Source organism: Coregonus clupeaformis, chromosome 7, assembly GCF_020615455.1.
Source record: "Coregonus clupeaformis isolate EN_2021a chromosome 7, ASM2061545v1, whole genome shotgun sequence".
NCBI lineage: Eukaryota > Metazoa > Chordata > Actinopteri > Salmoniformes > Salmonidae > Coregonus > Coregonus clupeaformis.
This window is the reverse complement of record NC_059198.1, coordinates 52,669,116-52,695,510: the sequence shown is the minus strand read 5'-3', so window position 1 is coordinate 52,695,510 and position 26,395 is coordinate 52,669,116. Positions and strand designations below refer to the sequence as shown.

Below are 26,395 nucleotides of genomic sequence, written 5' to 3'. Positions count from 1 at the left end.
CCCATTAGTTCCCTGCCAAGGCAGCAGCTACTCTTCCTGGGGTTTATTATGGATCTCCATTAGTTCCTGCCAAGGCAGCAGCTACTCTTCCTGGGGTTTATTATGGATCCCCATTAGTTCCTGCCAAGGCAGCAGCTACTCTTCCTGGGATTTATTATGGATCCCCATTAGTTCCCTGCCAAGGCAGCAGCTACTCTTCCTGGGGTTTATTATGGATCCCCATTAGTTCCTGCCAAGGCAGCAGCTACTCTTCCTGGGGTTTATTATGGATCTCCATTAGTTCCTGCCAAGGCAGCAGCTACTCTTCCTGGGGTTTATTATGGATCCCCATTAGTTCCTGCCAAGGCAGCAGCTACTCTTCCTGGGGTTTATTATGGATCCCCATTAGTTCCTGCCAAGGCAGCAGCTACTCTTCCTGGGGTTTATTATGGATCCCCATTAGTTCCTGCCAAGGCAGCAGCTACTCTTCCCAGGGTTTATGATGGATCCCCATTAGTTCCTGCCAAGGCAGCAGCTACTCTTCCTGGGGTTTATTATGGATCCCCATTAGTTCCTGCCAAGGCAGCAGCTACTCTTCCTGGGGGTTTATTATGGATCCCCATTAGTTCCTGCCAAGGCAGCAGCTACTCTTCCTGGGGTTTATTATGGATCCCCATTAGTTCCTGCCAAGGCAGCAGCTACTCTTCCCAGGGTTTATGATGGATCCCCATTAGTTCCTGCCAAGGCAGCAGCTACTCTTCCTGGGGTTTATTATGGATCCCCATTAGTTCCTGCCAAGGCAGCAGCTACTCTTCCTGGGGTTTATTATGGATCCCCATTAGTTCCTGCCAAGGCAGCAGCTACTCTTCCTGGGGTTTATTATGGATCCCCATTAGTTCCTGCCAAGGCAGCAGCTACTCTTCCTGGGGTTTATTATGGATCCCCATTAGTTCCTGCCAAGGCAGCAGCTACTCTTCCCAGGGTTTATGATGGATCCCCATTAGTTCCTGCCAAGGCAGCAGCTACTCTTCCTGGGGTTTATTATGGATCCCCATTAGTTCCTGCCAAGGCAGCAGCTACTCTTCCTGGGGTTTATTATGGATCCCCATTAGTTCCTGCCAAGGCAGCAGCTACTCTTCCTGGGGTCCAAACACATTAAGGCACTTACATTACATCTAAAACAAAAGATAAAACAGTACATCATATAACATTATTACACCACTACATATCTACAATAAAAAATGTATACTACCACCATAAAACATTTACATTTTAGTCATTTAGCAGACGCTCTTATCCAGAACGACTTACAAATTGGTGCATTCACCTTATGATAGCCAGTGGGATAACCACTTTACAATATTATTTTTTTTTTTTTTTGGGTGGGATAAGGGGGGGTAGAAGGATTACTTTATCCTATCCCAGGTGTTCCTTAAAGAGGTGGGGTTTCAAATGTCTCCGGAAGGTGGTGAGTGACTCCGCTGTCCTGGCGTCGTGAGGGAGCTTGTTCCACCATTGGGGTGCCAGAGCAGCGAACAGTTTTGACTGGGCTGAGCGGGAACTGTGCTTCCGCAGAGGTAGTGGGGCCAGCAGGCCAGAGGTGGATGAACGCAATGCCCTCGTTTGGGTGTAGGGACTGATCAGAGCCCGAAGGTACAGAGGTGCCGTTCCCCTCACAGCTCCGTAGGCAAGCACCAGTGTCTTGTAGCAGATGCGAGCTTCAACTGGAAGCCAGTGGAGTGTTCGGAGGAGCGGGGTGACGTGAGAGAACTTGGGAAGGTCGAACACCAGACGGGCTGCGCAATTCTGGATAAGTTGTAGGGGTTTAATGGCACAAGCAGGGAGCCCAGCCAACAGCGAGTTGCAGAAATCCAATATCACAATGTGTGCGTATGCTTGTGTCTGTACCTGTGTGTGTGTCTCTTCACAGTCCCCGCTGTTCCACAAGGTGTATTTTTAAAATCTAATTTTACTGCTTGCATCAGTTACTTGATGTGGAATAGAGTTCCATGTAGTCATGGCTCTATGTAGTACTGTGCGCCTCCCATAGTCTGTTCTGGACTTGGGGACTGTGAAGAGACCTCTGGTGGCATGTCTTGTGGGGTACGAATGGGTGTCGGAGCTGTGTGTCAGTCGTTCAAACAGACAGCTCGGTGCATTCAACATGTCAATACCTCTCACAAATACAAGTAGTGATGAAGTGAATCTCTCCTCCACTTTGAGCCATGAGAGATTTACATGAATATTATTCATGTTAGCTCTGTGTAAATTTAAGGGCCAGCCGTGCTGCTCTGTTCTGAGCCAATTGTCTTTGTGGCACCTGACCACATGACTGAACAGTAGTCCAGGTGCAACAAAACTAGGGCCTGTAGGACCTGCCTTGTTGATAGTGCTGTTAAGAATGCAGAGCAGCACTTTATTATGGACAGACTTCTCCCCATTTTAGCTACTGTTGTATCACCATGTTTTGACCATGACAGTTTACAATCCAGGGTTACTAGATATGTCGTCCGCTATTATCCTCAGTAATTTTCCATCCAAGTTGTCAGACCCCGGTGGCTTACATTTACATTTTAGTCATTTAGCAGACGCTCTTATCCAGAGCGACTTACAGTTAGTGAATACATATATATATTTTTTTTTATCATTTTGTCATTGTTGATAGACAACAATCATTTTTTCACCTCTTCCACACTCATTTTACGGAATTCAAAATTACAATGCTTCTCTTTCATAATTTGGACAGATATACCTGGATGTGTAGTGTCAGCGTTTGTTGCTGGCATGTCATGCCTAAGTTTGCTAATCTTGCCAATGAAAAAATCATTAAAGTACTTTGCAATATCAGTTGGTTTTGTGATGAATGAGCCATCTGATTCAATGAATGATGGAGCTGAGTTTGCCTTTTTCCCAAAAATTTCATTTAAGGTGCTCCAAAGCTTTTTACTATCATTCTTTATGTCATTTATCTTTGTTTCATAGTGTAGTTACTTCTTCTTTATATTCAGTTTAGTCACATGATTTCTCAACGTGCAATATGTTTGCCAATCGGTTGTGCAGCCAGACTTATTTGCCATTCCTTTCGCCTCATCCCTCTCAACCATACCATTTTTTATTAATCCAAGGGGATTTATCTGGGGATCTACTGGGGTCAGTCTCACTGTAACTAGGGGGTCGTTAGAGGCTCTATATTGGGCTGTAACTCACATTTGGGTGCTTCCCAGCGGGGGCAGCTGTTCTCTGTGACTCGTCCCAGTGATCTGAGGTCGCTGTACTGCAGAGTGCTGTCTCCGTTGTAACTCCTGGTCTGACTAGACGGAACCAGCTGAAACAGGTTCTCCTGAGGCATGAAGCTCCGAGGGAACGTCCTCCGACCTGGGGACACACACACAAAACACACGTTAATTTTTATGGACCAGTGGGAGGCCTGGACATATAGCGGGCATATGCTATCCTGCTACTCATGTGCCCGTGAAAGGTTCAACTAATTGTGTGATTTCTCCATCCCGTTGTATTGGGCAGTTCAATGGTGAGAAATGTCTTAGTCCCTGGAACAAAAACGTTGTGCTACCCAGGAACACGAGTACAGGACATCAATAATCTGCTCCCAAACATTATAAACCTGCATCAGGAAATTGAGTCTATCATAGTTAATGTGGGATTCATTATGACATTATGAAGGGCAGCTCAGAACAGCTGAAGTCTGCTTGACACCAACAAACACCCCATAATATCTGGCACTCCCTAATTTGTGGCATTGAACGTTTCAGCAGACTTTTAGCCCTCCATAACTGGCTATGAGACTATTGCAGCTCTGTGGATGTAACATTTATTGCAGCTCTGTGGATGTAACATTTATTGACCATTTTGATACCTTCTGGAAACAAAGCTTGTTTCATAAGGAGGATAGGGTCCACCCAAATCATTTGGGTTCCTGGATCCTTTCACAGGATTATAAGGCTGTGTTGAGACAATGACTTATCAATGACCCAAGCCCAGCTCAGTTGATCCCTACCATTGTGTCGCTGAGTTGTCATAATGCTTCAGCAAATGTACATTATCCCAGGGGCGTTGGAAGACACAATATAAGTAACCTAATTTATGTTCCTCTAACTGCCCTGAATGCCTCTGCTGATCCTACAGCTATTGTATGCAGTAATCATGTGCCTATGAACCAGAGTTATACTGTTAACACTGAGGCAGTGTGCTGTAGTAGGAAGCACGTGCCTATGAACCAGAGTGCTGCTCAGTCTACACAAACATAAAAAAACATGAGCATGTGTACTTCTGATAATCTTCCCAGTAAAGCAATGAAAACAATCAAGCATCGCAGAAAAGTGCTAAAAATAGCCCATGTTAACATATGCAGCTTAAGAAACAAGGTTCATGAAATCAATAATTTGCTAGTAACAGATGACATTCATATTCTGACAATCTCTGAAACTCACTTAGATAATACCTTTGATGATACAATGGTGGCAATACATGGTTATAAGATCTACATAAAATACAGAAATGCCAAAGGTGGAGGTGTGGCTGTTTATATTCAGAAGCACATTCCTGTGAAGATTAGAGAGGATCTCATGTTAAATACTGTTGAAGTAATATGGCTACAGGTTCATCTGCCTCACCTAAAGCCCATTCTGGTGGGAAGCTGCTATAGACCACCAAGTGCTAACAGTCTTAATCAACATCCACGTCATCGGCACTCGGGGAACAGTGGGTTAACTGCCTTGCTCAGGGGCAGAACGACAGATTATTACAATACGTTTTGTAGTGATTCCTATGTTGTTGATGTAAAGAATATTTGTTGGTCTGTGGTGTGTCATGAGGAGCAACCAGACGCTGCACTTTTATGAAATTGCTTATTCCAGTTCCTAATAAGCATGCACCAATTAAGCAAATGACTGTAAATCGCCGTGGATTGATGAGGAATTGAAACATTATATGGTTGAGAGGGATGAGGCAAAAGGAATGGCAAATAGGTCTGGCTGCACAACCGATTGGCAAACATATTGCAAATTGAGAAATCATGTGACTAAACTGAATAAAAAGAAAATAAAAAGAAAGAAGAAAAAATAAGAAACTACACTATGAAACAAGGATAAATGACATAAATAAATGATAGTAAAAAGCTTTGGAGCACCTTAAATTACATTTTGGGCAAAAAGGCAAACTCAGCTGCATCATTCATTGAATTAGATGGCTCATTCATCACAAAACCCACTGATATTGCCAACTACTTTAATGATTTTTTCATTGGCAAGATGAGCAAACTTAGGCATGACATGCCAGCAAGAAATGCTGACAGTACACATCCAAGTATAACTGACAAAATTATGAAAGACAAGCGTTGTAATTTTGAATTCTGTAAAGTGAGCGTGGAAGAGGTGATTTTTTGTTGTTGTTGTCTATCAACAATGACAAGCCACCGGGGTCTGACAACTTGGATGGAAAATGACTGAGAATAATAGCGGACGATATTGCCACTCCTATTTGCCACATCTTCAATTTAAGCCTACTAGAAAGTGTGTGCCCTCAGGCTTGGAGGGAAGCTAAAGTTATTCTCCTACCTAAGAATAGTAAAGCCCCCTTTTCTGGCTCAAACAGCCAACCAATCAGCCTGTTACCAACCTTTAGTAATCTTTTGGAAAATATTGTGTTTGACCAGATACAATGCTATTTTACTTTAAACAAATTGACAGACTTTCAGCATGCTTATAGAGAAGGACATTCAACACTTACACAAATGACTGATGATTGGCTGAGAGAAATTGATGATAAAAATATTGTGGGGGCTGTTTTGTTAGACTTCAGTGCGGCTTTTGACATTATCGATCACAGTCTGCTGATGGAAAAACTTATGTGTTATGGCTTTACACCCCCTGCTATATTGTGGATAAAGAGTTACCTGTCTAACAGAACACAGAGGGTGTTCTTTAATGGAAGCCTCTCCAACATAATCCAGGTAGAATCAGGAATTCCCCAGGGCAGCTGTCCAGGCCCCTTACTTTTTTCAATCTTTACTAATGACATGCCACTGGCTTTGAGTAAAGCCAGAGTGTCTATGTATGCGGATGACTCAACACTATACACGTCAGCTACTACAGCGAGTGAAATCCCTGCAACACTTAACAAATAACTGCAGTTAGTTTCAGAATGGGTGGCAAGGAATAAGTTAGTCCTAAATATTTCAAAAACTAAAAGCATTGTATTTGAAACAAATCATTCATTAAATCCTAAACCTCAACTACATCTTGTAATGAATAATGTGGAAATTGAGCAAGTTGAGGTGACTAAACTGCTTGGAGTTACCCTGGATTGTAAAACGTCATGGTCAAAACATGTTGATACAACAGTAGCTAAGATGGGGAGAAGTCTGTCCATAATAAAGCGCTGCTCTGCCTTCTTAACAGCACTATCAACAAGGCAGGTCTTACAGGCCCTAGTTTTGTCTCACGGAGACTACTGTTCAGTCGTGTGGTAAGGAGCCACAAAGAGGGACTTAGTAAAATTGCAATTGGCTCAGAACAGGGCAGCACGGCTGGCCCTTGGATGTACACAGAGAACTAACAATAATAATATGCATGTCAATCTCTCCTGGCTCAAAGTGGAGGAGAGATTGACTTCATCACTACTTGTATTTGTGAGAAGTATTGAAATGTTGAATGCACTGAGCTGTCTGTTTGAACAACTAGCACACAGCTCAGACACCCATGCATACCCCACAAGACATGCCACCAGAGGTCTCTTCACAGTCCCCAAGTCCAGAACAGACTATGGGAGGCACACAGTACTACATAGAGCCATGACTACATGGAACTCTATTCCACATCAGGTAACTGATGCAAGCAGTAGAATCAGATTTTAAAAAACAGATAAAAATACACCTTGTGGAACAGCAGGGACTGTGAAGAGACACACACACAGGTACATACACACATACACATTATAAGAAATATGAGATAGTGGAGTAGTGGCCTGAGGGAACACACTAAATGTATTGGGTAAAGTGTTATGAAATGTAATGTCATGTAATATTTTAAATTGTATATAAATGCCTTAATGTTGCTGGACCCCAGGAAGAGTAGATGCTGCCTTGGCAGGAACTAATGGGGATCCATAATAAACCCCAGGAAGAGTAGCTGCTGCCTTGGCAGGAACTAATGGGGATCCATAATAAGCCCCAGGAAGAGTAGCTGCTGCCTTGGCAGGAACTAATGGGGATCCATAATAAACCCCAGGAAGAGTAGCTGCTGCCTTGGCAGGAACTAATGGGGATCCATAATAAACCCCAGGAAGAGTAGCTGCTGCCTTGACCTGAACTAAATGGGGATCCATCATAAACCCCAGGAAGAGTAGCTGCTGCCTTGGCAGGAACTAATGGGGACCCTTAATAAACCCCAGGAAGAGTAGCTGCTGCCTTGGCAGGAACTAATGGGGATCCATAATAAACCCCAGGAAGAGTAGCTGCTGCCTTGGCAGGAACTAATGGGGAAACCCCAGGAAGAGTAGCTGCTGCCTTGGCAGGAACTAATGGGGATCCATAATAAATACAAAATACAAATACTCATGACAAACTATGGTTGGCAATTGATTCTTTTCGGATGGGGAAAACCCCTGGTCTCAATGGCATTCCAATAGAGATATATCCAATACCCAATCAATGGCATTCCAATGGCATTCCAATAGAGATATATCCAATACCCAATCAATGGCATTCCAATGGCATTCCAATAGAGATATATCCAATACCCAATCAATGGCATTCCAATAGAGATATATCCAATACCCAATCAATGGCATTCCAATAGAGATATATCCAATACCCAATCAATGGCATTCCAATAGAGATATATCCAATACCCAATCAATGGCATTCCAATAGAGATATATCCAATACCCAATCAATGGCATTCCAATAGAGATATATCCAATACCCAATCAATGGCATTCCAATAGAGATATATCCAATACCCAATCAATGGCATTCCAATAGAGATATATCCAATACCCAACCAATGGCATTCCAATGGCATTCCAATAGAGATATATCCAATACCCAATCAATGGCATTCCAATAGAGATATATCCAATACCCAACCAATGGCATTCCAATAGAGATATATCCAATACCCAATCAATGGCATTCCAATGGCATTCCAATAGAGATATATCCAATACCCAATCAATGGCATTCCAATAGAGATATATCCAATACCCAATCAATGGCATTCCAATGGCATTCCAATAGAGATATATCCAATACCCAATCAATGGCATTCCAATGGCATTCCAATAGAGATATATCCAATACCCAATCAATGGCATTCCAATGGCATTCCAATAGAGATATATCCAATACCCAATCAATGGCATTCCAATAGAGATATATCCAATACCCAATCAATGGCATTCCAATAGAGATATATCCAATACCCAACCAATGGCATTCCAATGGCATTCCAATAGAGATATATCCAATACCCAACCAATGGCATTCCAATAGAGATATATCCAATACCCAACCAATGGCATTCCAATAGAGATATATCCAATACCCAATCAATGGCATTCCAATGGCATTCCAATAGAGATATATCCAATACCCAATCAATGGCATTCCAATGGCATTCCAATAGAGATATATCCAATACCCAATGAATGGCATTCCAATGGCATTCCAATAGAGATATATCCAATACCCAATCAATGGCATTCCAATGGCATTCCAATAGAGATATATCCAATACCCAATCAATGGCATTCCAATGGCATTCCAATAGAGATATATCCAATACCCAACCAATGGCATTCCAATAGAGATATATCCAATACCCAATCAATGGCATTCCAATAGAGATATATCCAATACCCAATCAATGGCATTCCAATAGAGATATATCCAATACCCAATCAATGGCATTCCAATGGAGATATATCCAATACCCAACCAATGGCATTCCAATGGAGATATATCCAATACCCAACCAATGGCATTCCAATAGAGATATATCCAATACCCAACCAATGGCATTCCAATAGAGATATATCCAATACCCAACCAATGGCATTCCAATAGAGATATATCCAATACCCAACCAATGGCATTCCAATAGAGATATATCCAATACCCAACCAATGGCATTCCAATAGAGATATATCCAATACCCAACCAATGGCATTCCAATAGAGATATATCCAATACCCAACCAATGGCATTCCAATAGAGATATATACAATACCCAACCAATGGCATTCCAATAGAGATATATCCAATACCCAACCAATGGCATTCCAATAGAGATATATCCAATACCCAATCAATGGCATTCCAATGGCATTCCAATAGAGATATATCCAATACCCAATCAATGGCATTCCAATAGAGATATATCCAATACCCAATCAATGGCATTCCAATGGCATTCCAATAGATATATATCCAATACCCAATCAATGGCATTCCAATGGCATTCCAATAGAGATATATCCAATACCCAATCAATGACATTCCAATGGCATTCCAATAGAGATATATCCAATACCCAATCAATGGCATTCCAATAGAGATATATCCAATACCCAATCAATGGCATTCCAATAGAGATATATCCAATACCCAACCAATGGCATTCCAATGGCATTCCAATAGAGATATATCCAATACCCAATCAATGGCATTCCAATAGAGATATATCCAATACCCAACCAATGGCATTCCAATAGAGATATATCCAATACCCAATCAATGGCATTCCAATGGCATTCCAATAGAGATATATCCAATACCCAATCAATGGCATTCCAATAGAGATATATCCAATACCCAATCAATGGCATTCCAATAGAGATATATCCAATACCCAATCAATGGCATTCCAATGGCATTCCAATAGAGATATATCCAATACCCAATCAATGGCATTCCAATAGAGATATATCCAATACCCAATCAATGGCATTCCAATGGAGATATATCCAATACCCAACCAATGGCATTCCAATGGAGATATATCCAATACCCAACCAATGGCATTCCAATAGAGATATATCCAATACCCAACCAATGGCATTCCAATAGAGATATATCCAATACCCAACCAATGGCATTCCAATAGAGATATATCCAATACCCAACCAATGGCATTCCAATAGAGATATATCCAATACCCAACCAATGGCATTCCAATAGAGATATATCCAATACCCAACCAATGGCATTCCAATAGAGATATATCCAATACCCAACCAATGGCATTCCAATAGAGATATATACAATACCCAACCAATGGCATTCCAATAGAGATATATCCAATACCCAACCAATGGCATTCCAATAGAGATATATCCAATACCCAATCAATGGCATTCCAATGGCATTCCAATAGAGATATATCCAATACCCAATCAATGGCATTCCAATAGAGATATATCCAATACCCAATCAATGGCATTCCAATGGCATTCCAATAGATATATATCCAATACCCAATCAATGGCATTCCAATGGCATTCCAATAGAGATATATCCAATACCCAATCAATGACATTCCAATGGCATTCCAATAGAGATATATCCAATACCCAATCAATGGCATTCCAATAGAGATATATCCAATACCCAATCAATGGCATTCCAATAGAGATATATCCAATACCCAACCAATGGCATTCCAATGGCATTCCAATAGAGATATATCCAATACCCAATCAATGGCATTCCAATAGAGATATATCCAATACCCAACCAATGGCATTCCAATAGAGATATATCCAATACCCAATCAATGGCATTCCAATGGCATTCCAATAGAGATATATCCAATACCCAATCAATGGCATTCCAATAGAGATATATCCAATACCCAATCAATGGCATTCCAATAGAGATATATCCAATACCCAATCAATGGCATTCCAATGGCATTCCAATAGAGATATATCCAATACCCAACCAATGGCATTCCAATAGAGATATATCCAATACCCAACCAATGGCATTCCAATAGAGATATATCCAATACCCAATCAATGGCATTCCAATGGCATTCCAATAGAGATATATCCAATACCCAATCAATGGCATTCCAATGGCATTCCAATAGAGATATATCCAATACCCAATCAATGACATTCCAATGGCATTCCAATAGAGATATATCCAATACCCAATCAATGGCATTCCAATAGAGATATATCCAATACCCAACCAATGGCATTCCAATAGAGATATATCCAATACCCAATCAATGGCATTCCAATGGCATTCCAATAGAGATATATCCAATACCCAATCAATGGCATTCCAATGGCATTCCAATAGAGATATATCCAATACCCAATCAATGGCATTCCAATAGAGATATATCCAATACCCAATCAATGGCATTCCAATGGCATTCCAATAGAGATATATCCAATACCCAACCAATGGCATTCCAATAGAGATATATCCAATACCCAACCAATGGCATTCCAATAGAGATATATCCAATACCCAATCAATGGCATTCCAATGGCATTCCAATAGAGATATATCCAATACCCAACCAATGGCATTCCAATAGAGATATATCCAATACCCAATCAATGGCATTCCAATGGCATTCCAATAGAGATATATCCAATACCCAATCAATGGCATTCCAATAGAGATATATCCAATACCCAATCAATGGCATTCCAATAAAGATATATCCAATACCCAATCAATGGCATTCCAATGGCATTCCAATAGAGATATATCCAATACCCAATCAATGGCATTCCAATGGCATTCCAATAGAGATATATCCAATACCCAATCAATGGCATTCCAATAGAGATATATCCAATACCCAATCAATGGCATTCCAATGGCATTCCAATAGAGATATATCCAATACCCAACCAATGGCATTCCAATAGAGATATATCCAATACCCAATCAATGGCATTCCAATAGAGATATATCCAATACCCAACCAATGGCATTCCAATAGAGATATATCCAATACCCAACCAATGGCATTCCAATAAAAATATATCCAATACCCAACCAATGGCATTCCAATAGAGATATATCCAATACCCAACCAATGGCATTCCAATAGAGATATATCCAATACCCAATCAATGGCATTCCAATAGAGATATATCCAATACCCAACCAATGGCATTCCAATAGAGATATATCCAATACCCAACCAATGGCATTCCAATAGAGATATATCCAATACCCAACCAATGGCATTCCAATAGAGATATATCCAATACCCAACCAATGGCATTCCAATAGAGATATATCCAATACCCAATCAATGGCATTCCAATAGAGATATATCCAATACCCAACCAATGGCATTCCAATGGCATTCCAATAGAGATATATCCAATACCCAATCAATGGCATTCCAATAGAGATATATCCAATACCCAATCAATGGCATTCCAATAGAGATATATCCAATACCCAACCAATGGCATTCCAATAGAGATATATCCAATACCCAACCAATGGCATTCCAATAGAGATATATCCAATACCCAACCAATGGCATTCCAATAGAGATATATCCAATACCCAATCAATGGCATTCCAATAGAGATATATCCAATACCCAATCAATGGCATTCCAATAGAGATATATCCAATACCCAATCAATGGCATTCCAATAGAGATATATCCAATACCCAACCAATGGCATTCCAATAGAGATATATCCAATACCCAACCAATGGCATTCCAATAGAGATATATCCAATACCCAATCAATGGCATTCCAATAGAGATATATCCAATACCCAACCAATGGCATTCCAATAGTTATATCCAACTTGTTATGTTACTGAAATATCCATTACTATCATGTTTGAATTACTCATATATAAATTGGCAAACTGTCGGCCACACAAGTAGAGGGATTCATCTCTCTCCTAGTGAAGCAGGAGCCAGGGGGGCAATACAAAGATCCAGTGATTTAAAAAATTGAGGCCCCTCACCCTTCAATGTTGTGATGCAAAAATATTGGCAAAATGTATTGCTCATAGAAGAAAAAAAAGCTCCTACGGGATCAGACGGGATTCTTAAAAGGAATATACACTACATGACCAACAGTATGTGGACACCTGCTCGTCGAACATATCATTCCAAAATCATGGGCATTAATATGGAGTTGGTCCCCCCTTTGCTGCTATAACAGCCTCCACTCTTCTGGGAAGGCTTTCCACTAGATGTTGGAACATTGCTGCGGGGACTTGCTTTCATTCAGCCACAAGAGCATTAGTGAGGTCAGGCACTGATGTTGGGCGACTAGGCCTGGCTCGCAGTCGGCGTTCCAATTCATCCCAAAGGTGTTCAATGGGGTTGAGGTCAGGGCTCTGTGCAGGCCAGTCATGTCCTTCACACCTGCTCGGCCATGGAAACCCATTTCATGAAGCTCCCGACGAACAGTTATTGTGCTGAGTTGCTTCCAGAGGCAGTTTGGATCTCGGTAATGAGTGTTGCAACCGAGGACAGACAATTTTTACGCGTTACGCTCTTCAGAACTCAGCGGTCCCGTCCTGTGAGCTTGTGTGGCCTAACACTTCGCGGCTGAGCCGTTGTTGCTCCTAGACATTACCGCTTTACAATAACAGCACTTACAGTTGACCGGGGCAGCTCTAGCAGGGCAGAAATTTGATGAACTGACTTGTTGGAAAGGTGGCATCCTATGACGGTGCCACGTTGAAAGTCACTGAGCTCTTCAGTAAGGCCATTCTACTGCCAATGTTTGTCTACTGAGATTGCATGGATGTGTGCTCGATTTTATAAACCTGTCAGCAACGAGTGTGGATAAAATAGCCAAATCCACTAATTTGAAGGGGTGTCCACATACCTTTGGTATATATAGTGTATATTGGAGACAACATTAGACTATTACAAATAATGGAAAACTATGAGAAATCAGGTATAATCTTTACAGCAGATTTTGAGAAAGCATTTGAAACTGTATGGATTTCTTCAACTCTGGAGAATATCTCATAAGATGAGTAAAAGTCATTTGCAAGAATCCTTTGTGTAAAATAATGAACAACGGTTACTTCTGAGAACTTTGAATTGTCAAGAGGCGTAAATCAAGGTTGCCCTCTGTCACCATACCTATTTATTAGGGCCATTGAATTGTTAACTTTAAAAATCAGATCTAATGATCAGATCTAATGAGGCAAGAAATTAAGGGATCAGAGACAAAAGTGTCAATGTACGTCGATGATTCAAGTTCTCGAGTCATCAATCTTCAACCTTGAAGGGCCTCACTGAGGACCTGGATAATTTCTCCAGTTTCTCTGGAATAAAACCCAACTATGATAAGTCTACTACTATATTATGGTTTGGGTCTCTAAAATATAAAAACTTTAAATTGCCATTTGGTCTCCTGAATAAATGGCGGATGATGAAGTTGATGTGCTTGGTGTGCATCATGCCGGAAAAGTTGAGCAACTATTAAATTTGATCGAAAATGTAGCAAAATATATATACTTTTTTTTTCCGTAGAGAGGGAAGCACCTATCAATTTACGGGAATATTACCCTGATTAATTCTCGAGTGATATCAGTTTACATATTTATTCATGGTTCTACCGACTCCAGGAGAATCCTTTTTAAAATCATGCGAGAAAAAAACATTTAACTTTATTTGGAATGGCAAACTAGAAAAAGTTAAACGAGCATATTTAGATAACGAACATGCGTTTAGAGGGTTAAAACTATTAAATATTAAGGCATTAAACCTCTCTCTTAAAGCCTCCATTGTACCGAAATCCAAATTGGTTTTCCAGCAAGCTACTGAGAGAGTGCCATCCTATGTTTAGGAGTGGAAGAAGAAATTAAATAATTAGTCTGTCTGCCACCCATTAACAATCATAGTATAAATTGAGAAATGTATCAGTTTCACTTAAAGTCAAAAGGTTTGACAGCAATACTGTATAGAATTCAATCAAGTTGGGAACAGGTTTTTGATGTCCCAAAACCATGGCATCGGCGTTATGAACTGATATACTGTATAAAACAACAATTGACACATCAATCTGTCCGTTTAAATTTAAGCCGTTATATAAAATACTTGCTACAAAAAGAATGATCAATAAATGGGGCAATCTCTCCCTCCCCTTCCGATCTCTCCCTCCCCTCCCGCTCTCTCCCTCCCCTCCCTCCCTCCTCCCGCTCTCTCTCAATTCAATTTCAATTTAAGGGCTTTATTGGCATGGGAAACGTGTGTTAACATTGCCAAAGCAAGTGAAGTAGATAGTAAACAAAAGTGAAATAAACAATAATTATTAACAGTAAACATTACACTCAGAAGTTCCAAAAGAATAAAGACATTTCAAATGTCATATTATGTATATATACAGTGTTGTGATGATGTGCAAATAGTTAAAGTACATAAATATGGGTTGTATTTACAATGGTGTTTGTTCTTCACTGGTTGCCCTTTTCTTGAGGCAACAGGTCACAAATATTGCTGCTGTGATGGCACACTGTGGTTTTTCACCCAGTAGATATAGGAGTTTATCAAAATTGGGTTTGTTTTCAAATTCTTTGTGGATCGCTGTAATCTGAGGGAAATATGTGTCTCTAATATGGTCATACATTTGGCAGGAGGTTAGGAAGTGCAGCTCAGTTTCCACCTCATTTTGTGGGCAGTGTGCACATAGCCTGTCTTCTCTTGAGAGCCAGGTCTGCCTACGGCGGCCTTTCTCAATAGCAAGGCTATGCTCACTGAGTCTGTACATAGTCAAAGCTTTCCTTAATTTTGGGTCAGTCACAGTGGTCAGGTATTCTGCCACTGTGTACTCTCTGTTTAGGGCCAAATAGCATTCTAGTTTGCTCTGTTTTTTTGTTAATTCTTTCCAATGTGTCAAGTAATTCTCTTTTTGTTTTCTCATGATTTGGTTGGGTCTAATTGTGTTGTTGTCCTGGGGCTCTGTGGGGTCTGTTTGTGATTGTGAACAGAGCCCCAGGACCAGCTTACTTAGGTGACTCTTCTCCAAGTTCATCTCTCTGTAACCAAAGTACAGCTGAAGTTTACTGTTCGTGGAGTTACAGCAACATGAGTGATTAATCAGTAGTGTGATAGAAAGCCCTCTTACCATCACTGTATAATGATAGCGCATCATTGTTCAGGAGAAAGCCCTCTTACCATCACTGTATAATGATAGCGCATCATTGTTCAGGAGAAAGCCCTCTTACCATCACTGTATAATGATAGCGCATCATTGTTCAGGAGAAAGCCCTCTTACCATCACTGTATAATGATAGTGCAACATTGTTCAGGAGAAAGCCCTCTTACCATCACTGTATAATGATAGCGCATCATTGTTCAGGAGAAAGCCCTCTTACCATCACTGTATAATGATAGTGCAACATTGTTCAGGAGAAAGCCCTCTTACCATCACTGTATAATGATAGAGCAACATTGTTCAGGAGAAAGCCCTCTTACCATCACTGTATAATGACAGTGCATCATTGTTCAGAAGAAAGCCCTCTTACCATCACTGTATAATGATAGTGCAACATTGTTCAGGAGAAAGCCCTCTTACCATCACTGTATAATGATAGTGCAACATTGTTCAGGAGAAAGCCCTCTTACCATCACTGTATAATGACAGTGCATCATTGTTCAGAAGAAAGCCCTCTTACCATCACTGTATAATGATAGTGCAACATTGTTCAGGAGAAAGCCCTCTTACCATCACTGTATAATTATAGAGCAACATTGTTCAGGAGAAAGCCCTCTTACCATCACTGTAGTCTTTGCTGCCATTGGACAAGTGGAACTGACGAGGGAAAGTTCCTCCTTTACTGTGGCGCCCTGCAGGGGGAGCAGAGACACAGAGAGTCAGGGGGAGCAGAGAGCCAGGGGGAGCAGAGAGTCAGGGGGAGCAGAGAGTCAGGGGGAGCAGAGAGCCAGGGGGAGCAGAGAGCCAGGGGGAGCAGAGAGCCAGGGGGAGCAGAGAGCCAGGGGGAGCAGAGAGCCAGGGGGAGCAGAGAGTCAGGGGGAGCAGAGAGCCAGGGGGAGCAGAGACACAGAGAGTCAGGGGGAGCAGAGACACAGAGAGTCAGGGGGAGCAGAGACACAGAGAGTCAGGGGGAAGCAGAGAGTCAGGGGGAGCAGAGAGTCAGGGGGAGCAGAGACACAGAGAGTCAGGGGGAGCAGAGACACAGAGAGTCAGGGGGAGCAGAGACACAGAGAGTCAGGGGGAGCAGAGACACAGAGAGTCAGGGGGAGCAGAGAGTCAGGGGGAGCAGAGAGTCAGGGGGAGCAGAGACACAGAGAGTCAGGGGGAGCAGAGACACAGAGAGTCAGGGGGAGCAGAGACACAGAGACACAGAGAGTCAGGGGAGCAGAGACACAGAGAGTCAGGGGGAGCAGAGAGCCAGGGGGAGCAGAGAGCCAGGGGGAGCAGAGAGTCAGGGGGAGCAGAGAGTCAGGGGGAGCAGAGAGTCAGGGGGAGCAGAGAGTCAGGGGGAGCAGAGACACAGAGACACAGAGAGTCAGGGGAGCAGAGACACAGAGACACAGAGAGTCAGGGGGAGAAAATAAAGTTAATTTATTTTCCACATTTTTTTGCAGTGTTACTTTAGTGCCTTATTGCAAACAGGATGCATGTTTTGTAATATTTGTTATTCTGTACAGGCTTCCTTCTTTTCACACTGTCATTTAGGTTACAATGGTGGAGGAACTACAATGTTGTTGATCCATCCTCAGTTTTCTCACATCACAGCCATTAAATAGTATTAAGATGGTCTGGTCTGGTCCATTAAATAGTATTAAGATGGTCTGGTCTGGTCCATTAAATAGTATTAAGATGGTCTGGTCTGGTCCATTAAATAGTATTAAGATGGTCTGGTCTGGTCCATTAAATAGTATTAAGATGGTCTGGTCTGGTCTGGTCCATTAAATAATATTAAGATGGTTTGGTCTGGTCTGGTCCATTAAATAGTACCTCCCCCTCTCCCTTGACTCCCCCTCTCCTGACTCCCCCTCTCCTGACTCCCCCTCTCCTGACTCTAGTTCACCAGGACTCCCCCTCTCCTGACTCCCCCTCTCCTGACTCTAGTTCACCAGGACTCCCCCTCTCCTGACTCCCCCTCTCCTGACTCTAGTTCACCAGGACTCCCCCTCTCCTGACTCCCCCTCTCCTGACTCTAGTTCACCAGGACTCCCCCTCTCCTGACTCCCCCTCTCCTGTCTCTAGTTCACCAGGACTCCCCCTCTCCTGACTCCCCCTCTCCTGTCTCTAGTTCACCAGGACTCCCCCTCTCCTGACTCCCCCTCTCCTGCCTCTAGTTCACCAGGACTCCCCCTCTCCTGCCTCTAGTTCACCAGGACTCCCCCTCTCCTGCCTCTTCTTCACCAGGACTCCCCCTCTCCTGCCTCTAGTTCACCAGGACTCCCCCTCTCCTGCCTCTTCTTCACCAGGACTCCCCCTCTCCTGCCTCTAGTTCACCAGGACTCCCCCTCTCCTGTCTCTAGTTCACCAGGACTCCCCCTCTCCTGTCTCTAGTTCACCAGGACTCCCCCTCTCCTGCCTCTAGTTCACCAGGACTCCCCCTCTCCTGCCTCTTCTTCACCAGGACACCCCCTCTCCTGACTCCCCCTCTCCTGCCTCTAGTTCACCAGGACTCCCCCTCTCCTGCCTCTTCTTCACCAGGACACCTCCTCTCCTGACTCCCCCTCTCCTGCCTCTAGTTCACCAGGACTCCCCCTCTCCTGCCTCTAGTTCACCAGGACTCCCCCTCTCCTGCCTCTACTTCACCAGGACTCCCCCTCTCCTGACTCCCCCTCTCCTGCCTCTATTTCACCAGGACTCCCCCTCTCCTGCCTCTACTTCACCAGGACTCCCCCTCTCCTGCCTCCCCCTCTCCTGACTCCCCCTCTAGTTCACCAGGACTCCCCCTCTCCTGCCTCTTCTTCACCAGGACTCCCCCTCTCCTGCCTCTAGTTCACCAGGACTCCCCCTCTCCTGCCTCTAGTTCACCAGGACTCCCCCTCTCCTGCCTCTAGTTCACCAGGACTCCCCCTCTCCTGCCTCTAGTTCACCAGGACTCCCCCTCTCCTGTCTCTAGTTCACCAGGACTCCCCCTCTCCTGTCTCTAGTTCACCAGGACTCCCCCTCTCCTGCCTCTTCTTCACCAGGACTCCCCCTCTCCTGCCTCTAGTTCACCAGGACTCCCCCTCTCCTGCCTCTAGTTCACCAGGACACCCCCTCTCCTGCCTCTAGTTCACCAGGACACCCCCTCTCCTGCCTCTAGTTCACCAGGACTCCCCCTCTCCTGCCTCTAGTTCACCAGGACTCCCCCTCTCCTGCCTCTAGTTCACCTGGACACCCCCTCTCCTGCCTCTAGTTCACCAGGACACCCCCTCTCCTGCCTCTAGTTCACCAGGACACCCCCTCTCCTGCCTCTTCTTCACCAGGACTCCCCTTCTCCTGCCTCTTCTTCACCAGGACTCCCCCTCTCCTGCCTCTAGTTCACCTGGACACCCCCTCTCCTGCCTCTTCTTCACCAGGACTCCCCCTCTCCTGCCTCTTCTTCACCAGGACTCCCCCTCTCCTGCCTCTAGTTCACCAGGACTCCCCCTCTCCTGCCTCTTCTTCACCAGGACTCCCCCTCTCCTGCCTCTTCTTCACCAGGACTCCCCCTCTCCTGTCTCTAGTTCACCAGGACTCCCCCTCTCCTGTCTCTAGTTCACCAGGACTCCCCCTCTCCTGCCTCTTCTTCACCAGGACTCCCCCTCTCCTGCCTCTTCTTCACCAGGACTCCCCCTCTCCTGTCTCTAGTTCACCAGGACTCCCCCTCTCCTGCCTCTAGTTCACCAGGACTCCCCCTCTCCTGCCTCTAGTTCACCAGGACTCCCCCTCTCCTGACTCCCCCTCTCCTGCCTCTAGTTCACCAGGACACCCCCTCTCCTGCCTCTTCTTCACCAGGACACCCCCTCTCCTGACTCCCCCTCTCCTTCACCAGGACTCCCCCTCTCCTGACTCCCCTCTCCTTCACCAGGACACCCCCTCTCCTGACTCCCCCTCTCCTTCACCAGGACACCCCCTCTCCTGACTCCCCCTCTCCTTCACCAGGACACCCCCTCTCCTGACTCCCCCTCTCCTTCACCAGGACACCCCTCTCCTGACACCCCCTCTCCTGACTCCCCTCTCCTTCACCAGGACTCCCCCTCTCCTGCCTCTTCTTCACCAGGACTCCCCCTCTCCTGCCTTTACTTCACCAGGACTCCCCCTCTCCTGCCTCTACTTCACCAGGACTCCCCCTCTCCTGCCTCTACTTCACCAGGACTCCCCCTCTCCTGCCTCCCCTCTCCTGACACCCCCTCTTCTTCACCAGGACTCCCCCTCTCCTGCCTCTAGTTCACCAGGACTCCCCCTCTCCTGCCTCTAGTTCACCAGGACTCCCCCTCTCCTGTCTCTAGTTCACCAGGACTCCCCCTCTCCTGCCTCTAGTTCACCAGGACTCCCCCTCTCCTGCCTCTAGTTCACCTGGACACCCCCTCTCCTGCCTCTAGTTCACCAGGACACCCCTCTACAGACTCCCCTTCACTAGGAATCCCCCTCTCCTGACACCCCCTCTTCTTCACCAGGACACCCCCTCTCCAGACTCCCCCTCTCCTGACTCCCCCTCTCCTTCACCAGGACTCCCCCTCTCCTGCCTCTAGTTCACCAGGACTCCCCCTCTCCTGACTCCCCCTCTCCTGCCTCTTCTTCACCGGGACACCCCCTCTCCTGACTCCCCCTCTAGTTCACCAGGACTCCCCCTCTCCTGCCTCTAGTTCACCAGGACTCCCCCTCTCCTGCCTCTAGTTCACCAGGACACCCCCTCTCCTGTCTCTAGTTCACCAGGACTCCCCCTCTCCTGCCTCTAGTTCACCAGGACTCCCCCTCTCCTGCCTCTAGTTCACCAGGACTCCCCCTCTCCTGCCTCTAGTTCACCAGGACACCCCCTCTCCTGTCTCTAGTTCACCAGGACTCCCCCTCTCCTGCCTCTTCTTCACCAGGACTCCCCCTCTCCTGCCTCTAGTTCACCAGGACACCCCCTCTCCTGCCTCTTCTTCACCAGGACTCCCCCTCTCCTGCCTCTTCTTCACCAGGACTCCCCCTCTCCTGTATCTAGTTCACCAGGACTCCCCCTCTCCTGTCTCTAGTTCACCAGGACTCCCCCTCTCCTGTCTCTAGTTCACCAGGACCCCCCCTCTCCTGCCTCTTCTTCACCAGGACTCCCCCTCTCCTGCCTCTTCTTCACCAGGACTCCCCCTCTCCTGTCTCTAGTTCACCAGGACTCCCCCTCTCCTGCCTCTAGTTCACCAGGACTCCCCCTCTCCTGCCTCTAGTTCACCAGGACTCCCCCTCTCCTGACTCCCCTCTCCTGCCTCTAGTTCACCAGGACACCCCCTCTCCTGCCTCTTCTTCACCAGGACACCCCCTCTCCTGACTCCCCCTCTCCTTCACCAGGACTCCCCCTCTCCTGACTCCCCCTCTCCTTCACCAGGACACCCCCTCTCCTGACTCCCCCTCTCCTTCACCAGGACACCCCCTCTCCTGACTCCCCCTCTCCTTCACCAGGACACCCCCTCTCCTGACTCCCCCTCTTCTTCACCAGGACACCCCCCTCTCCTGACTCCCCCTCTCCTTCACCAGGACACCCCCTCTCCTGACACCCCCTCTCCTGACTCCCCCTCTCCTTCACCAGGACTCCCCCTCTCCTGCCTCTTCTTCACCAGGACTCCCCCTCTCCTGCCTCTACTTCACCAGGACTCCCCTCTCCTGCCTCTACTTCACCAGGACTCCCCCTCTCCTGCCTCCCCCTCTCCTGACTCCCCCTCTAGTTCACCAGGACTCCCCCTCTCCTGTCTCTAGTTCACCAGGACTCCCCCTCTCCTGCCTCTAGTTCACCAGGACTCCCCCTCTCCTGTCTCTAGTTCACCTGGACACCCCCTCTCCTGCCTCTAGTTCACCAGGACACCCCCTCTACAGACTCCCCTTCACTAGGAATCCCCCTCTCCTGACACCCCCTCTTCTTCACCAGGACTCCCCCTCTCCTGCCTCTAGTTCACCAGGACTCCCCCTCTCCTGCCTCTAGTTCACCTGGACACCCCCTCTCCTGCCTCTAGTTCACCAGGACACCCCCTCTACAGACTCCCCTTCACTAGGAATCCCCCTCTCCTGACACCCCCTCTTCTTCACCAGGACACCCCCTCTCCTGACTCCCCCTCTCCTGACTCCCCCTCTCCTTCACCAGGACTCCCCCTCCCCCTGCCTCCTAGTTCACCAGGACTCCCCCTCTCCTGACTCCCCCTCTCCTGCCTCTTCTTCACCGGGACACCCCCTCTCCTGACTCCCCCTCTAGTTCACCAGGACTCCCCCTCTCCTGCCTCTAGTTCACCAGGACTCCCCCTCTCCTGCCTCTAGTTCACCAGGACACCCCCTCTCCTGTCTCTAGTTCACCAGGACTCCCCCTCTCCTGCCTCTAGTTCACCAGGACTCCCCCTCTCCTGCCTCTAGTTCACCAGGACTCCCCTCTCCTGCCTCTAGTTCACCAGGACACCCCCTCTCCTGTCTCTAGTTCACCAGGACTCCCCCTCTCCTGCCTCTTCTTCACCAGGACTCCCCCTCTCCTGCCTCTAGTTCACCAGCACACCCCCTCTCCTGCCTCTTCTTCACCAGGACTCCCCCTCTCCTGCCTCTTCTTCACCAGGACTCCCCCTCTCCTGTCTCTAGTTCACCAGGACTCCCCCTCTCCTGTCTCTAGTTCACCAGGACTCCCCCTCTCCTGACTCCCCCTCTCCTGCCTCTTCTTCACCAGGACACCCCCTCTCCTGACTCCCCCTCTCCTTCACCAGGACTCCCCCTCTCCTGACTCCCCCTCTCCTTCACCAGGACACCCCCTCTCCTGACTCCCCCTCTCCTTCACCAGGACACCCCCTCTCCTGACTCCCCCTCTCCTTCACCAGGACACCCCCTCTCCTGACACCCCCTCTCCTGACTCCCCCTCTCCTTCACCAGGACTCCCCCTCTCCTGCCTCTTCTTCACCAGGACTCCCCCTCTCCTGCCTCTTCTTCACCAGGACTCCCCCTCTCCTGCCTCTACTTCACCAGGACTCCCCCTCTTCTGCCTCCCCCTCTCCTGACTCCCCATCTAGTTCACCAGGACTCCCCCTATCCTGTCTCTAGTTCACCAGGACTCCCCCTCTCCTGCCTCTAGTTCACCAGGACTCCCCCTCTCCTGTCTCTAGTTCACCTGGACACCCCCTCTCCTGCCTCTAGTTCACCAGGACACCCCCTCTACAGACTCCCCTTCACTAGGAATCCCCCTCTCCTGACACCCCCTCTTCTTCACCAGGACTCCCCCTCTCCTGCCTCTAGTTCACCAGGACTCCCCCTCTCCTGCCTCTAGTTCACCTGGACACCCCCTCTCCTGCCTCTAGTTCACCAGGACACCCCCTCTACAGACTCCCCTTCACTAGGAATCCCCCTCTCCTGACACCCCCTCTTCTTCACCAGGACACCCCCTCTCCTGACTTCCCCTCTCCTGACTCCCCCTCTCCTTCACCAGGACTCCCCCTCTCCTGCCTCTAGTTCACCAGGACTCCCCTCTCCTGACTCGTTCACCAGGACTCCCCCTCTCCTGCCTCTAGTTCACCAGGACTCCCCCTCTCCTGCCTCTAGTTCACCAGGACTCCCCCTCTCCTGCCTCTAGTTCACCTGGACACCCCCTCTCCTGCCTCTAGTTCACCAGGACACCCCCTCTACAGACTCCCCTTCACTAGGAATCCCCTCTCCTGACACCCCCTCTTCTTCACCAGGACACCCCCTCTCCTGACTCCCCCTCTCCTGACTCCCCCTCTCCTTCACCAGGACTCCCCCCTCTCCTGCCTCTAGTTCACCAGGACTCCCCCTCTCCTGACTCCCCCTCTCCTGCCTCTTCTTCACCGGGACACCCCCTCTCCTGACTCCCCCTCTAGTTCACCAGGACTCCCCCTCTCCTGCCTCTAGTTCACCAGGACTCCCCCTCTCCTGCCTCTAGTTCACCAGGACTCCCCCTCTCCTGCCTCTAGTTCACCAGGACACCCCTCTACTGTCTCTAGTTCACCAGGACTCCCCCTCTCCTGCCTCTAGTTCACCAGGACTCCCCTCTCCTGCCTCTAGTTCACCAGGACACCCCCTCTCCTGTCTCTAGTTCACCAGGACTCCCCCTCTCCTGCCTCTAGTTCACCAGGACTCCCCCTCTCCTGCCTCTAGTTCACCAGGACTCCCCCTCTCCTGCCTCTAGTTCACCAGGACACCCCCTCTCCTGTCTCTAGTTCACCAGGACTCCCCCTCTCCTGCCTCTTCTTCACCAGGACTCCCCCTCTCCTGCCTCTAGTTCACCAGGACACCCCTCTCCTGCCTCTTCTTCACCAGGACTCCCCTCTCCTGCCTCTTCTTCACCAGGACTCCCCCTCTCCTGTCTCTAGTTCACCAGGACTCCCCCCTCTCCTGTCTCTAGTTCACCAGGACTCCCCCCCTCTCCTGACTCCCCTCTCCTGCCTCTTCTTCACCAGGACACCCCCTCTCCTGACTCCCCCTCTCCTTCACCAGGACTCCCCCTCTCCTGACTCCCCCCTCTCCTTCACCAGGACACACCCTCTCCTGACTCCCCCTCTCCTTCACCAGGACACCCCCTCTCCTGACTCCCCCTCTCCTTCACCAGGACACCCCCTCTCCTGACTCCCCCTCTTCTTCACCAGGACACCCCCTCTCCTGACTCCCCCTCTCCTTCACCAGGACACCCCCTCTCCTGACACCCCCTCTCCTGACTCCCCCTCTCCTTCACCAGGACTCCCCCTCTCCTGCCTCTTCTTCACCAGGACTCCCCCTCTCCTGCCTCTACTTCACCAGGACTCCCCCTCTCCTGCCTCTACTTCACCAGGACTCCCCCTCTCCTGCCTCCCCCTCTCCTGACTCCCCCTCTAGTTCACCAGGACTCCCCCTCTCCTGTCTCTAGTTCACCAGGACTCCCCCTCTCCTGCCTCTAGTTCACCAGGACTCCCCCTCTCCTGTCTCGTTCACCAGGACTCCCCCTCTCCTGCCTCTAGTTCACCAGGACTCCCCCTCTCCTGCCTCTAGTTCACCAGGACTCCCCCTCTCCTGCCTCTAGTTCACTTGGACACCCCCTCTCCTGCCTCTAGTTCACCAGGACACCCCCTCTACAGACTCCCCTTCACTAGGAATCCCCCTCTCCTGACACCCCCTCTTCTTCACCAGGACACCCCCTCTCCTGACTCCCCTCTCCTGACTCCCCCTCTCCTTCACCAGGACTCCCCCTCTCCTGCCTCTAGTTCACCAGGACTCCCCTCTCCTGACTCCCCCTCTCTTGCCTCTTCTTCACCGGGACACCCCCTCTCCTGACTCCCCCTCTCCTGACTCCCCCTCTAGTTCACCGGGACACCCCTCTCCTGACTCCCCCTCTCCTGACTCCCCCCTCTAGTTCACCAGGACTCCCCCTCTCCTGACTCCCCCCTCTCCTGCCTCCTAGTTCACCAGGACTCCCCCTCTCCTGCCTCTAGTTCACCAGGACACCCCCTCTCCTGTCTCCCCCTCTCCTGCCTCTAGTTCACCAGGACACCCCCTCTCCTGCCTCTTCTTCACCAGGACTCCCCCTCTCCTGCCTCTTCTTCACCAGGACTCCCCCTCTCCTGTCTCTAGTTCACCAGGACTCCCCCTCTCCTGTCTCTAGTTCACCAGGACTCCCCCTCTCCTGTCTCTAGTTCACCAGGACTCCCCCTCTCCTGCCTCTTCTTCACCAGGACTCCCCCTCTCCTGCCTCTTCTTCACCAGGACTCCCCCTCTCCTGTCTCTAGTTCACCAGGACTCCCCCTCTCCTGCCTCTAGTTCACCAGGACTCCCCCTCTCCTGCCTCTAGTTCACCAGGACTCCCCCTCTCCTGACTCCCCCTCTCCTGCCTCTAGTTCACCAGGACTCCCCCTCTCCTGACTCCCCCTCTCCTGCCTCTAGTTCACCAGGACTCCCCCTCTCCTGCCTCTAGTTCACCAGGACTCCCCCTCTCCTGTCTCCCCCTCTCCTGTCTCTAGTTCACCAGGACACCCCCTCTCCTGCCTCTTCTTCACCAGGACTCCCCCTCTCCTGACTCCCCCTCTCCTTCACCAGGACACCCCCTCTCCTGACTCCCCCTCTCCTTCACCAGGACACCCCCTCTCCTGACTCCCCCTCTTCTTCACCAGGACACCCCCTCTCCTGACTCTCCTCTCCTTCACCAGGACACCCCCTCTCCTGACACCCCCTCTCCTGACTCCCCCTCTCCTTCACCAGGACTCCCCCTCTCCTGCCTCTTCTTCACCAGGACTCCCCCTCAAAAGTACTTGTCGATCAAAAGCAATGATAGGGGATA

General features: G+C 47.9%; 1 protein-coding gene across 1 annotated transcript in view; it reads right to left on the bottom strand.

Moving 5' to 3' along the window:
- LOC121556447 (mitogen-activated protein kinase kinase kinase 3-like) overlaps positions 1-26,395 on the bottom strand; it is a 184,291-nt gene that overhangs the window by 59,909 nt on the left and 97,987 nt on the right. The window contains exons 11-12 of the mRNA XM_045221430.1: positions 16,740-16,811; positions 3,187-3,354 (exon numbers count right to left, since the gene is read on the bottom strand). Of these exons, the coding sequence (XP_045077365.1) occupies positions 3,187-3,354; positions 16,740-16,811 (240 nt within the window). The remainder of the gene's footprint in view (positions 1-3,186; positions 3,355-16,739; positions 16,812-26,395) is intronic.